Raw genomic sequence first — 15219 nt, forward strand, 5'->3', positions numbered from 1 at the left:
GTACAGCTGTAGCAATGTTCAAGAAGCTCAACATCATCCAGAATAAAGCTGTCTGCTTTTTTTGACACCACTTCCCCATGCTAGGGATTCATTTCTTCCACCACCTGTGCATTGTAGCTCAACATGTACCATCTACAAAGTGCATTGTGGGTCACTTGAACTACTCTGTAGCACCTCCTAAACTCATCAGGAAAGACAGAGGCAGCAGGTACATGAGAACACCACCGGTTTCCCCTTCAAGGTGCAGACTATCATGACTACCGTGGAGTATGTTGCTATTTCTTCATTACTACCGAGTCCAAATACTGAAACTCCCCACCCAAGAGCACTGCTGGAGTACTTTCATCACCCACATCCTGATAAAATGAATTTAAAAAGTTGCATTACTAACAAATTCTGTCTAGAAAACAAGATGCAATGTGAGGTAATGTGAAAATGTAACTTAAAGCTCATATGGCAAATGTTACACGACCTCTTGGACAACAATATTCTGGAAGTCTACAAATGTAAGTTGCATAGGCAAACAGGGTTAAAAGAAAAATTGCAGGATGTGAGGGAAAAAAGTGAGGCAATTTAACTAACTAGATTATGCTGCAAAGACATGACTCTGAGCTATATGTCCTCTTGTAACAACACTATACTCCGTATTACGGAGTTCATAAAATTGTATTAATTGTATCCCAACATAGTATTTAGGCACTTAAATAAGTATTGAAACTAACAGCAAATTTTTTTCCATCTATAATGTGATAACCACTGCCCAAGTGAGTGGTTGAAGCGGTGTTGCTGATAGCATTTCATAAGTCTCCAGATGAGCACTTGAATTGCTTAGGCATAGAGAGGTAAAGCTCAAGTGCTGGGAGATGGGATTAGTGCAGGTAGTTGCTCACTGGTCGGCATGGATGTGATGAGCCGAATGGCTTGTTTTCATGCTGTACGTCTCTATGACAATTCACAGTAGCATTTTTACTGCTTAACGTTTTGCCAGTATAGAAGTCACAAAGCCGAGGTAGTAATACTAGATTTTTGAGCTACCTACTGTATATGTAGTAGTTGTACAGTTGTTACTGGATGTTCACAGATATGTGGCAGCTTTTTATATGCAATCCCTTTCCAACATCATTATTAATGTTTTTTGATGCATTTCTTACCTTTTCTGTTGTTCCATAGGACTACTAGCAATTGTAAATTTTATAGTGTAAATTACTATGTAAACGAATGATGAAGGAAAATCCAGTGGGAATATTTAAATGTACTAATTTATAGCTCAGGGATTTATTAGCACCTCTGAATATTTCTGCTCCTCTTCCCACCACCACTTACCACCACCATTCAGCAATTTGTAATGTGTGTATTTGTAATATCAGCAGAAAAATCTACCAAGTGTCATTCATTGCTAAAATGTTTATACCTAAGACACATTGATTCTGTGCTTGTATTGATTTTGAGATTTCAAGCATGATTTTTATTTCAATAGTTCAGTTGGTATGGCCAAAGCTGCTTTGGAAGCAATCAATGGATTTAATCTCTTTGGAAATCAGGTATTTTAAATTAGATTTTCAATTTTAGTATCAAAATTAGTAACTGTTTGTTATCCATTTACAAATCCAAAACAGAAAATTATGCAAGGTCACAACAATGTACATTATTTTCAAGGGTTATGTAGGATGTCATCTTTAAGTTGCCCAGCAATGAAAACTTAATTTACAAAAGTTAGTAATTTCATTTTAATTGTTTTACATGATCTTTGGTGAAGAAATTTAATCTTCTATAAATGAATTGCAAAATGGTACAAAATATAATTTTGATTCTTTTTCAACGCATTAGTGTAATGTAGTTTTCATCCTTTAATGGTTAAATAATTATATGACTATATTTGTAAATCTTGCAAAGAATCTTAATTAAATTGTGGCTAGTTGCAAAGCCAACTTAACTTTTGCATAAAATATTTTTGAAGAATATGCATTAATTTTTTAATAATAAAATATTAGAAATATTTATGGTAGAATAGTAGCCTTAAATGTTATTTTTGTTTATTTTGGTTTGAATGAAATTTAGAAGTATGCTCTAAACTTGCGTTACTTTGTTAAAGTGACAGAGGATGACAATTTGTACTGAAACCCCAAACCAGAATCGAGGAAGGAATTTTCTCCGCAGTTGCTCAGTTATTGAAAGCAAGAATAATGCGCATCTGTTGGGCATTGAAGTTTAAAGACTTCAGAACCACCAAGATGAAGTATAACAGAAGTTGTAATCTTTGGTTGACTTCATTAGAGTGAGAACATGAGACCACTACCAGTATCAGTGTTCACCAAAATCATAATTCATCAAAATTTCACTTGCACGTGAAACAGCACAAGTTTCTTTTAACAGTTTAATATTAAGGAGCATTATTATTGTATCTGATGCAAATACTTATGAGCTTATGCATAAAATACCATCTTGAGCAATTTTATTAAAATCTTATTACTTAACAGCAAGTCCATTTCTAAATTGATCTCCACATAATATTTAATTGGAGCTCATTTAGTTGAGTTACTAAATATAAACCTACAAAGTAGCCAGGCTGATCTTGTATAAACATGTTGATGTAAATGGATTTGAAACTATACTTTGATCATCTCAGTAAAGAGATTTACATAATTACAGAGTTTCTCAGCCTGTGAGGGGAAAAAAATAACCAAAAAGGTGATTTCCCAAACTTGTTGCATATCTAGCCCAGGGGAGCATCAAACGATCCCAAAGGCCAGTGTGTCTCTCGTGTTGTACCATTTTTTCAGTGTTTCAGAGAGTTAGACAGCTGCCTACATTTCAACTGTGCACCACAATTTTTGAGCTTATTTTGGAGGACTGTTGTATTCAGTCTCTTATATTTACTTTAAATAAACATATTTTGAACAAGTAAAGAGACATCCTAAATCAGTGATGGATCTTCAGGGATTGGATGCTTTGGATCAATCTAACTCAACAAAACTGGAGTGAGATTTGAAATGTCTGGCATCAGTGAGACTGAAGTTGAATGAACAAAGAAGGATCTCTCATACAGATAAAATAATCTATATATATATATATATATATATATATATATATGTGTGTGTGTGTATGTATGTATATATACATATATATGTATGTATATATATGTATATTTATATATATATGTGTGTATATAAAAAATTTAAAAAACTAATTGTTTAAATAGAAAACACCTCTTCCTGAGCATTTTTACTTGTAAGGAATGAAATAACAGTGAACCATTCAATGGAATTGTATTTATATAGCATCTTTTCAGTAGATCAACATGCCAAAATGCTTGCAGAGAGTGGAAAGGGAAAATAAAAGGTTAATATTATCCAAAGAAGGGATGAGCAGCCTGTCAGAAAGTGGTGTTTCAAAGAAATGCCTAAAGGAAGAGGTGGGAAGTCTGGGTTGGCAGGAGTAGTGGCTGGAGATTGTAAAGACTGAAGACACAGAACCTATGGTAGGTTGCAGAGAAGGGGCATATTGCAGGAGCCCAAGTCAAGGGTACAAAGAAACTTCAAGCTATTTGCAGCATTTGCTTGCCTTTCTTTAATTCATGGTGAACAATATAATAAGCAATACTTCTAGATGATAAAATATTTACATAAATATTATTTGATCTTTTATAGGTTAAGGATGTAATTCTTATATACAGATTTTTATTATTCAACTCTGGCCATTGGTAATAGCTGTATTGTCCTGAAAGCACTGGATCCACAAGTTCCATCAAATACTGAATCCTTCAATTTAAAGTTATCTTGTCTTTAGTCATGTTTGTAACTGGGTAAAGTCTGATGTATTTTCCCATTTCAGCATCTCGTTTCTTAAATGTCCACATTCCAGATTTTAAAGACACTCTTTTGCAATGTAACTCACTTTCAGACCTTTTCTCGGTAATTTAATATATCAATCCTAATTTAAACTTTATAATTTTAAACTTGTGCAATGTTGTTCTGCAACTTTGATATATCAGTATGTATTGGGTTTACTTCGTCGACCTGTTAAATAACGTTTAGCTCTGAAAGATATCCATTAAGTCATGCCTTCAATGCTGAAGAGGCCAGGATAATGAATCACTCCTCTGATCTTTTCCCATTAACACCAGGGATCAACTATGCTCCTTATTTTAATGAGCTGGTAATGATTTTGAGATAGTTTAGCTCGTATATCATCTAGAAAGTTTCAGTTTAAGAAACGCCTAAACAATATCAAATGTAAAATTGTCACTTGAGCCCGAGTGTTAATATTTTGACTGTAAGTCACTCTTTTGGAAGTCCTTGGAATAAGATAAGGTATCTTTAATAGTCACATGCACATCGAAACACAATGAAATGCATCTTTTGCGTAGAGTGTTTCTGGGAGCAGCCTGCAAGTGTCGCCACGCTTCTGGCACCAACATAGCACTTTATTATGTTAAAGGTGGTATATAAATACAAGTTACTGTAATCATCTAAAATCAGAGTATTTTCAAAATAATAGTGAGAAAGAGGCAATTACTTGTTTGTGTATTTATATGCATGTGTGTATTCATGAAATATCCTTTTGGCTTTATTTAGGGTTGTTCTTGGTCTGTCATTTTTGTTGATTTTGATGCTCACAATCGGAACAGACAAACCCTTTGTTCACTTCTTCCACGAGAATCTAGGTCCCATGTAAGTATTTCTGAAGATGAGTATTTCGTAAAGAGAATTAACTGCTTAAATTTTCTGCGTAACTAATTTTATTGTTTTGAAGCATGCATTGCTTTGGAGGGCTGGAAAGTGCAATTTTATGAATTTGCCTTCTAATTTTTATATTTAAACATGTATTGGCTGTTACTAGTACTTGTGGATCAGCCATTTTCAGCTGGAGTTAGCATTTTTTGGCAAAACAACAGATCCATTCAAAGTTTAAATAGTCTTGTGCTGCATGGATAAAACCTGTTAATCTCATAACACCAAACTTTTATTGTGCTTATTGTGTAAAGTTTGCAAAGATTTGCTAATCCTTATTTGCAAAGTTCAACAGTTTTTTTTTATTTATATAGAGCTTGCCAACAGCAATATTAATTATATGCAGGTTTCTCTAAAATCTCTGGGGAAAATTCAATTAAGTGCTTAAAAACAAGTTGAATAACATATTAATGTTTTGAAGTGATGTCTTGCAGTGAACACTTGAATTAGACAAGTGTGGCTAACCAATTCAAAGAGCTAAAAAGGCTTGAGTTTTATATTTTGAGACTGATGAGGATAATCAAAATCTCAGTTAATTAACTTATAAATTTGGATGTCTAAACCCTTCTGTTTAGAATTATTTTCAGTCATATTCTCTATTATTTGAAAATTGCATTTGTTGTTTATGAAGGCTGGAGCCACATAAACAGAGGTCACAAAATGTAATTTATTTTAGCAATTTTATACAGTACTAGGTCTGTGACAAAAATAAGATGACTTCAGTTCCTGGTTATTTGACGCTTCTTAACATGACAGACTCACTGTTTACTAATGGGAAAAATAAATAAAAGAAACAGACTTTATCTATGCAGCATCTTCTCATATCCCTTTGTGACCCTTCAAAGCACCTTGTAGCTAATGAAGTCATTGTTGTGTTGTGGGAAATTTGCAAATAGCAAGCTCAACAGGAAGATGATAATGTCCAGAGTCTGTTGTTTTTCTCTTTAAATATTGATCTAGGCATAAATGGCAATGAAGCTTCACTCCCCAATGAGCTCAACACCTTTTATGCACACTTTAAAAGGGAGAATAACACTACACCTGTGCAAATTCCCACAGCATCTGGCAACCCTGTGATCTATCTCGGGAGGCTGATGTCCGAACATCCTTCAAAAGGGTGAACCCTTACAAGGCGTTAGGCCCCGACAGTGTACCTGGCCAGGTACTGAAAACCTGTGCTGACCAACTGGCTAGAGTATTCAAGGACATCTTCAACCTCTCACTGCTGCAGTCTGAGACCAGCGTGAGCTGTCTCAACGACTATCGTCTAGTAGCATTCAAATCTACTGTGATGAAGTGCTTCGAGAGGTTGGTTATGGCTAGAATTAACTCCTGCTTGAGCAAGGACCTGGACCCACTGCAATTTGCCTACCGCCACAACAGGTCTACAGCATATGCAATCTCACTGGCTCTCCACTCTGCTTTGGAGCACCTAGACAACCGCAAGACATATGTCAGGCTGTTTATCAATTACAGCGTGGTGTTCAACACCATCATTTCCCTCAGTATTAATAACCAAGCTTAAAAACCTGAGCCTCTACCTCCCTCTGCAATTGGATCCTTGACTTCCTTATTGGGAGACCACAGTCAGTGCAGATCAGCGATAACATTTCCTCCTTACTGACGATAAACACGAGTGCACCTCAAGGGTGCCTGCTTAGCCCACTGCTCTACTCTCTCTACTCTCATGACTGTGTGGCTAGGCACAGCTCAAACACCATCTTTAAATTCGCCAATGACATCACTGTTGTTGGTAGAATCTCAGACGGCGATAAGGAGGCGTACAGGAGTGACATAGATCGTCTGGTTGAGTGGTGTCGCAATAACAGCCTCACCCTCAACGTCAGCGAGACCAAGGAACTGATTGTGGACTTCAGGAAGGGGAAGTCGGGAGAACACACACCAATCCTCATTGAGGGTCAGTGGTGGAAAGGGTGAGGAACTTAATGTTCCTGGGCGTCAACATCTCAGAGGATCTATCCTGGACCCAACACATTCATGCAATCATGAAGAAGGCATGCCAGCAGCTCTACTTCATTAGGAGTTTGAGGAGATTTGGGATGTCACCAAAGGCAGTTACAAATTTCTATAGATGTATGGTGCAGAGCCTTTTGACAGCTTGCATCACACCCTGGCATGGAGGCTCCAATGTACAGGATCGCAAGAGGTTGCACAGGGTTATAGACTCGGCCAGCTTCATTGTGGGCATAACCCTCCCCACCATCGAGGGCATTTTCAAGAGGTGATACCTCAAGAAGGCAGCATCTATCATTAAGGACTCTCACCATCGGGGACATGCCCTCTTCTCCTTACTGAGGAGGTACAGGAGCCTGAAGACCCAAGCTCAACAATTCGGGAACAGTTTCTTCACCACCACCATCAGATTTCTGAATGAACACAACCTCATTATTCTTTTTTTATCCATCCATCCATCCATCCATCCATCCATCCATCCATGACTTTGCACTGTACTGCTGCAAAACAACAAATTTAACATCATATGTTAATGATACTAAATCTGATTCTGATATCCGCAAGGATGCGGGAGATAATGCCTGAAATAGAGTGAGTGTATGAGGGCAGCTGATTTATCAACTGATTTATCCTTGGTTTATCATCTCATCCAAAAGACAGAACTTCCAACAGTGTAGTATTTCCTCAATACTGCTCTGGAGCATTGGGTTTTTAAGCTCACAGAGTGAAGCTTAAACCTGGAACCTTTTGATTCCAAAGCTAGTGTGCTATCCACTAAGATATGGTTGACACTGTGACTTGGTGCTAGTGGTGCATTTAGAAGATGGAGTGTTTAATCTCTGCTTAGTCCGTAAATTTATATTTTCTCAAGAGAAATTGCAGTTAAAGGAGTGATATAGCAGCACACACTTTCCCAATTTATTGTTGATTTCTAATGGACTAAGTTATTTTGCCAATGATTCCACCTATATTTCAATATATAGAGTAAATTTATAGAACTATAAATATTTGTGATTGAATAAAATAATAATTTATAACCATTATTTACTAAATTATGAGGAAGTTAAATTCAATCAAAACATTTTTTGTAGAGAATCGTAGCAAGGTGATTAATCACATTCTGTAATATTTTCTCCAGAATACAGATGCTGCCCTACTGCCATGTATAAGTTACCCTGCCTTTGCAGTAGATGATGATGCCTTGTTTGATCAAACTCTTGAGAAAGTTGTTCGCAAACTGAGAGGAAGCTATGGATTGAAACGCTTCTTAAGAGATGGATACAGAACTGGATTGGAGGACCATTCGCGGCGTTATTACAAACCAGCCGAAATCAAGGTAGTTTGGGCAGATTTCCATTTTTCCTAAAATGTTCTGCTAAATTTTAATACATTTTGAATTTTGCATGCGGGTATTCCCCTCATTCTTTTACATATTCTTTAAGAATTTGTGGCATATTGAATAAATTATTGATAGTAATATACAGGCACAAGTGAGCAATCTAGATACTCTATTTCAAATTCCATGAAGCTGAAATATTAAAATTCAGTTTATTAAATAATTTGAACTTTGTATAAAGAATCTCAGTAATGGTAACTGTGAAATTGCCTGATTATTGTGGGAACCCATTTGATTCACCACAAAACTTTTGGTAGTGTGATTCCATTTTATGACTCTGAATCCACAACAAGATGATTGATTCTTAGCTGCCCACTGATATAAAATACAAATGAAATCAGATCCCATGAAGTCTCATGGTATCTGGTCAAATACAGGCAAGGAACCCTCCTCCTATTTACCACCAACCACTTACCATCTTCTCTCATTCAATGAATCAATATTCCTGCATCTTGAAAAAAAACACAATTAGAGTAGCAAGAACCTCCAATGCACACAGGGATTTCAGAGCCCATCGTCAAGTGTAGATGGGTAACGCAAATTCTATTTGGGTGGATCCTGAAATTTGTAGCTGACAGGCTGGGTCTCGGACAGGTGCCGAGTGAAAGAAAACAAAGGATAAATCTACTGGATATTATTTCCTCCTTATCATTCCACCTATTCCAGATTTGGCTTGATAGAGGTGTACAAGATGATAAGAGGCATAGATTGAGTGGACAGTCAGAGACTTTTTCCCAGGGCCACAATGGCTAACATGAGGGGACATAATTTTAAGGTGATTGGAGGAAGGTATAAGGGTGATGTCAGGGGTAAGTTTTCACACAGAGAGTGGAGGGTGCATGGAATGCACTGCTGGCAGAGGTTGTGGGGGCAGATACATTAGGGACATTTAAGAGACTCTTAGCTAGGCACATGAATGATAGAAAAATAGGGGGCTATGTGGGATGGAAGGGTTAGATAGATCTTGGAGCAGGATAAAATGTCGGCACAACATTGTGGGCCGAAAGGCCTGTACTGTAGTGTTTTATTTGTTTGTTCAATGGTAGGAGTGACCACCAAACAGTCCTTGTGGAGACAAATCCAGGCTATGCCAAGTAAACATTCCATTGTTTCATGTGGCATTGCCATTGTGCTAAATGGTGTTGATTCAGGACAGATTTGGCAACTCAAAACTAGAAATCCATGAAGTGCTCTGGGCCATCAGCAGTAGCAGAAATGTATTCCAACACACACTACAGCCATGTGTCCCGACATATCACTCCTTCTAACACTATTACGAAGTCAGGGGACTTGGGTGTAGAAGGCCATGCTCGGAACAGCATTGTGATACCCAAAAATGAGGTCGCTTTCTGTGAATTTGCAGCACAGGACCTCAAGGATCCCAAACAGAAAAAGAAACATGTAGTAGATGGAGATAAGCAATCCCAGTGGATTGGATCAATGCTTTGTAATCACAGCATTTCTGATCATGAACAATAATAGATAATTATACAGGTAATGAGGTTAGGAAGTTGTGGGCATGCTATGTTGGTGCCAGAAGCGTGGCGACACTTGCGGGCTGCCCCCCAGAACACTACGCAAAAAATGCATTTCACTGTGTGTTTCGATGTACATGTGACTAATAAAGATCTTTATAAGAGGGCACCAAGTACATCCTCAGTGTAAGCAACAATAGGGCCTACCATGCGATTGCCAAAGACAAAGATGAAATTTTAATAACCAACTTCAGCCAGAAGTTCTGAGTGAAAGATCCATCTCTACTTCCTCTCGAAATTTCCACCAACACAAATTCCATTCGATTTGCTGTATGTGATGTCAAAAAGAGCCTGAGTGGACCCGATTTATAGCACAAGCCACTGGACCAGAAAGTAGCCCAGCTGCAGTACTGAAGATTTACTCTCCAGAACCGTTTACACATCCAGTCAAGCTCTGCCAGTTTGGTTACAACAGTGTCAAGTACCCAACAATGTGGAAATTTGTCCAAGTATGTCCTGTTCATAAAAATCAGGATAAATCCAATCCAGCTCATTTACTGTTTTATCAGTTCAATCATCAGCAAATTGATGGAAGTTGTCATTGAGAGTGCTATCAAGTTTGGATTTACCCTGGACCTCTGCTGTACAACTCACTACAGACTTGGTCCAATCATGGTTATAGAGGTGAGCTGAGAGTGTGTGTCTTGATATTAAGGCAACATTTCATGTAATGTGGCATCAAAGGTAAAAACACTTTATCTTGTGCAGAAGAAGAAATATGTGGTTGTTGGAAGTTAGTCATCACAGCCCTGGTATATTGCTGCGAGGGTTTCACCATCTTAAGCTGTTTCATCAAAGTCCTTCATCCCATCATAAGATTAGACGTAGGGATACTTGTTGATGCAAAATGCTCAATTCCATTCATTACTCCCCAGAAAATGAAGCAGTTTCTGTCTGCATACAGCAAGACCTTGGCAACATTCACCCATGGGCTGATAAGTTTGCATCACCAAGTGCAGGACAATGATCATCTCCAACAAGAAAGACTGTAACCACCTATCCTTGATATCCAATAACATTACCAGAGGAGTTCCTCACCATCTGTGTTCTTGAGGACACCATTATGGAACTACATTAAAAGCAGGTCTTGCCAACAACACTCATGTCCCCTAAATGAATAAAGTGTGCTCTGTACTTGAACTATATCTCACTCGATTTGAAGGTTGTGCAGGTTAACCTGTTAATAGTAGGTATGGTAGCAGAGGTTAAATTATTTGCCTAACCTTGAAACCTTTTGGGGAAGGAAAATCTCCTGTTCGTTTGCTATTTTGTTGTATTGCAGCTGAGAACAGGAATGTGTAGATAACTGATACCATGGTTCTAGTATGTAGTGTCAATCCTAAACAACAACTTTTACTCTATTTTAATTTCTAATTTGGGACCATTGAGTAGTTTCTTTCTCCTCTGCCAGAATTTAAAAGTTTAGAAAAAAACAGCCATTTCTCTTATTTACTGCCTTATTATATTCTTAGGTTACCCTAAAGCACTTCACAGACAAGAACTTTCTTTTGAAATGCACTCATTGTTGTCTTATAAGCAATAAAAAATGATAGAAAGCAGCAAATGAGATTTGCAAATTCACCTGTTTGTTAATTAAGGGATGACATTTGGCCAAGACACTGGAAGTATTGTTGTTGCATTGGAAGTATTCCCTGAGGTAGGATCTTTAGTGTCCATCTGAATGAGCACACTGACCCTCAAAAAGAAGTACTCCAGTTAAGTGTCAGGCCAGCTTTTGAATCTGATTTGTTCTGATGATTGCTGAGCATGTTTCAACACTGGAATATATTCAAGCAAAGACAAATCAACAGGTGGCCAGCAAATTTGGACATTCCTTTGCCACTGTCTTGAAGGAATCTTTAGAGTTTGAAGATAGGAAGAAACATCAATCTTTAAAAAGGCACAATACTCAAATGAGCCTCATATCTTGTATGGATAAAATATTAGAAGATGCCCTTAAAAAAACAAATAGTAGGATCACTGGAGAGGTCTGGTTTGGTATAATAGATGACAAAGCAACAGGAGGATTATTTGTCCAACAAACGTAACAAATTCTTTAAGGAAATGTAAGATCTTGTTGAAAAGAAAATTTCATGGGAATGTACCTCAGTGAACAAGTGGTTAATATGTGGTATGAGCTCCTCAAGGAATCAGTGAAAGCAGACAGCGTTCATTCATTCAAATGCAAATTAGGTAGATCTCTTTCAGAAAATTACATAATAAAATACTGTGTAGGAGTCACTTGAGACGTGGCATTTGGTAAGTGTAGTATACTTGAGGAACAGGTGACTGAATTTACAATTCTTGATTTTTTTTTTCACTGCAGAGACTTTTCTTGTTGATGAATGGTTATTGATTGATTGCACCGATTAATCAGCCACTCTATTATCGTTATGTCATGAAACCAGCAGGATGGTAGAAGACGGACCTTGGGTCATTTTTGTCCAGTAATTCTTAAGTTCCTGGGAATGATTATTTATATTTTAATAATGTTATGCCACAGCATCAATTAGTCTAGAAGGTCACAACTGGAACAGTTTAATACGAGCTAAAATTTAGCTAAACCAGAGAAAAGAAAGGGTAACTTTAAATATACCTTCAGTGCTGGTGCCGTTAAGTCTACATAAGCAACAGGAGTTGGGAACAGAAACAAAGTTGTTTAAATTTACATTTATTACCAAATTGGGATGTGAGAGGCAATTGAAATACATTGGGAAGGTAGACTGTTTCAGTAGAAAACTGCATTTAGGCAGAGAATGAAAATAAACAAGTAGGAATACAACTAAGTGATTTGAAGTCACAAATACAACATGAGAGGGTCTAGGTGCATTTCTGGGTTGTTTCATGGAAACTAACAGCGTGGTGTATTGTAGTAATAACAAAAAACTAATGAGAAGGACAATGCAAATCTCATCAGATGAAGAATTTTTTTTCAAGGCACTGACATAGTTTTATTTGAATATGGTATTTAGGACCAGGTATTATATTGCTAGCCTTTCTTTGGATTAGGATGTTATATCAAGAATCTATCTACTCTCCAGTGTAGAAGTAAAAAGTCTTGTGTTGTCATTCACGGATGACCAAGAGAGATGTGATGGCATCCAACATTTGTTAATTGCATAAACTGTTTTTCTTTCAGCATATTTGAATTTTTAAAAAAATTCCTTGGAGTGAAATATAATGGCAAGTATTTCTGGGTCACTTTGTGTCACTCTGGAACTTCAGTTGTCAGGTCTGACGTGAGCTACCCTTATGCCCCTAAGAAACTTAAAAACTAAGTTGTATCAGGAATAACCAATTTCGGTATCTTAATGTGGATAGCGGTCCCTTAGACTAGTCAAGCGATAGCTTACATCGTTATAGAATCAAACCTTAAGGGCAGTTATACCAGACTCTTCCGTCACAATCCCTGTATATGTTTTATCCCAGTGGCAAAGCGGACCTGTCAGAATTAGTGATACAGTGTGCACAGGTGGATAGATGTGACCCTGCATGTTTTCAGCATCTATTGTGGATCCCATGACGTCTCCTGACTTCAAGTCAAATGTGAGCAAGGAAACTATCTCCTAAAGTTTCAGTCTCCTTTAGAAAAACTATCTCCTGCCAATTGGTGAAGTAGTGACATGGGATTACATGACTTTAAGCAATAAATGTAACAAGCAATTGGAATAGCTAAGGGATCACACAATTAATGGATCAAAGTTCTGCACACCTATCGCATCTACTCATGAATGGATAATTACATGTGTAATGGGAGGAGGAAGCTTCTGGAATATCCCATCATCAATGATGCCAAGGCCTTCCACTTTATTGCTAAAGAGGAGGCTAAAGCATTTGTAACCATATTTATTCAAAAGGGCCGAGTCCATCTTGCCTTCCATCTGAGATCCCCACCATTGCAGAAGTCGGTCTTCAACCAATCCAATTCACTCCATGTAAAATCAAGAAATATCTGAGAAGTTTGGATAGAATAAAGGCCTTGGGACCAGACAACATACCAGTTGTACTACAAAAGTATTGTGGTTAGTTCTGGATAGCCAACATATTTACAATACAGTTACAACAGTTCACCCAAAGGTGTGGAAAGTAACCCAGGTATGTCCAGTTTGCAAAAAGCAGGATTTATCCAATCCAGCTAACTACCACCCAATCAGTCTAATGGGAGGTGTCATTAACAGTAATAACAAGCATCTCTTACTCTTTAACAAGCTGTTAACAACTAAAGAGCTGAATTCCAGAGGTGAGGTGAAAGTGACTGTTCTTGACACCAGGGTAGCATTTGACCAAGTGTGGTATCAAGGAGTTTCAGTCAAACTGAAGTCAATTGACATCGAGAGGAAACATCCCACTGGTTGAAATCATTCCTTACGTAAATAAGACAATGATGGTGTCTCAAGGTCAAGTCATCCCAGCCCCAGGACATGACTGCAGGAATTCATCAGGATAGTGACCCAGGCCAAACCATCTTCAGCTGTTTAATCACTGAGTTTCCTTCGATCACAAGGTCAGAAGTGGGGGTGTTTGCTAATAATTGCACAGTTTAATTCATTTACAATACCTCGGCAAATGAAGCAGTCCATGCCTGCATATTAGCAAGATCTGGACAACATTTGGGCATGGGTTAAATGATAAGTAACACTTGGGCCATGATAAGTACCAGACAAGAGAGAGTCTTTAACCACTAACCTTTGATGTTCCATAGTAATACCATTTCCGATTACCACATCATCAACATACTAGGCTTCACCATCAACCAGAAGTTCAACTGGACCAGCCAAAAAAAATGTGGCTGCAAGAGCAGGCCATAGACTGTGTATCCACGTGCATCCTGGAACCTTCCCATCACCTGCATTGTATAATGTCAGAAGTGTGATTGAATACTCTCACTTGCCTGGCTGACTGCAGCTCAACAACACCATCCACAACAAAAGAGCCTGTGTGACTGGCACCTCATCCACTGCTCTTGAACATTCATTTCCCTCCACCACCTTGCCATTTACAAAAATGCACTGCAGTTACATGCTTGGTCTGCTTTAACAGCAGCTGCCATGCCAAAGACCATTGCCACCAGGAATGAGAAAAGCAATAAGCATTTGGGAACTGCAGGCTTCACCCAAGGTGCATACTATCCTGAGTTGGAAATATGTGGCCATTCCCTCATTGTCACTGGTCAAAATTCCTAGAACACTTTCCCTGTAGTATTGTGGACTACCGTCTCCAGAAGAACTAGTTTAAAAGACAGCTAACTACCGCTTTCATGAGGGGAAATTAGAGATGGACAATAAATGCTTACCTTGTCTGTGATGTCTATGTCTTTCCCACCAACCATTGAATGGTTATTGATTTAACTCTGTCAACAACATCCCTCTGTCCTGAACTGCCTGGCAGTATTGTTTGAATGACCAAATCACAAGATCACAAGATAAGGGAGCAGAAGCAGGCCATTCGGCCCCATCGAGTCTGCCTCCAAGGAAAAGGGAAAAAGAAATGGGGTGGGGAAAAAAGAGAGAGAGAAAAAAAAACTATTCTAATCCCATTTGCCAGCCTTATCCCCATATCCCATTGATACCCTGACTATTTAGAT

General features: G+C 38.0%; 1 protein-coding gene across 1 annotated transcript in view; it reads left to right on the plus strand.

Moving 5' to 3' along the window:
- Window positions 1-15219, plus strand: part of phkb (phosphorylase kinase, beta) — a 195110-nt gene that overhangs the window by 62144 nt on the left and 117747 nt on the right. Inside the window, 3 exon segments of the mRNA XM_052028086.1 lie at window positions 1478-1541; window positions 4575-4670; window positions 7843-8040. Coding sequence (XP_051884046.1) covers window positions 1478-1541; window positions 4575-4670; window positions 7843-8040 — 358 coding nt within the window.

This window comes from Pristis pectinata, chromosome 13, assembly GCF_009764475.1.
Source record: "Pristis pectinata isolate sPriPec2 chromosome 13, sPriPec2.1.pri, whole genome shotgun sequence".
NCBI classification, from domain to species: domain Eukaryota; kingdom Metazoa; phylum Chordata; class Chondrichthyes; order Rhinopristiformes; family Pristidae; genus Pristis; species Pristis pectinata.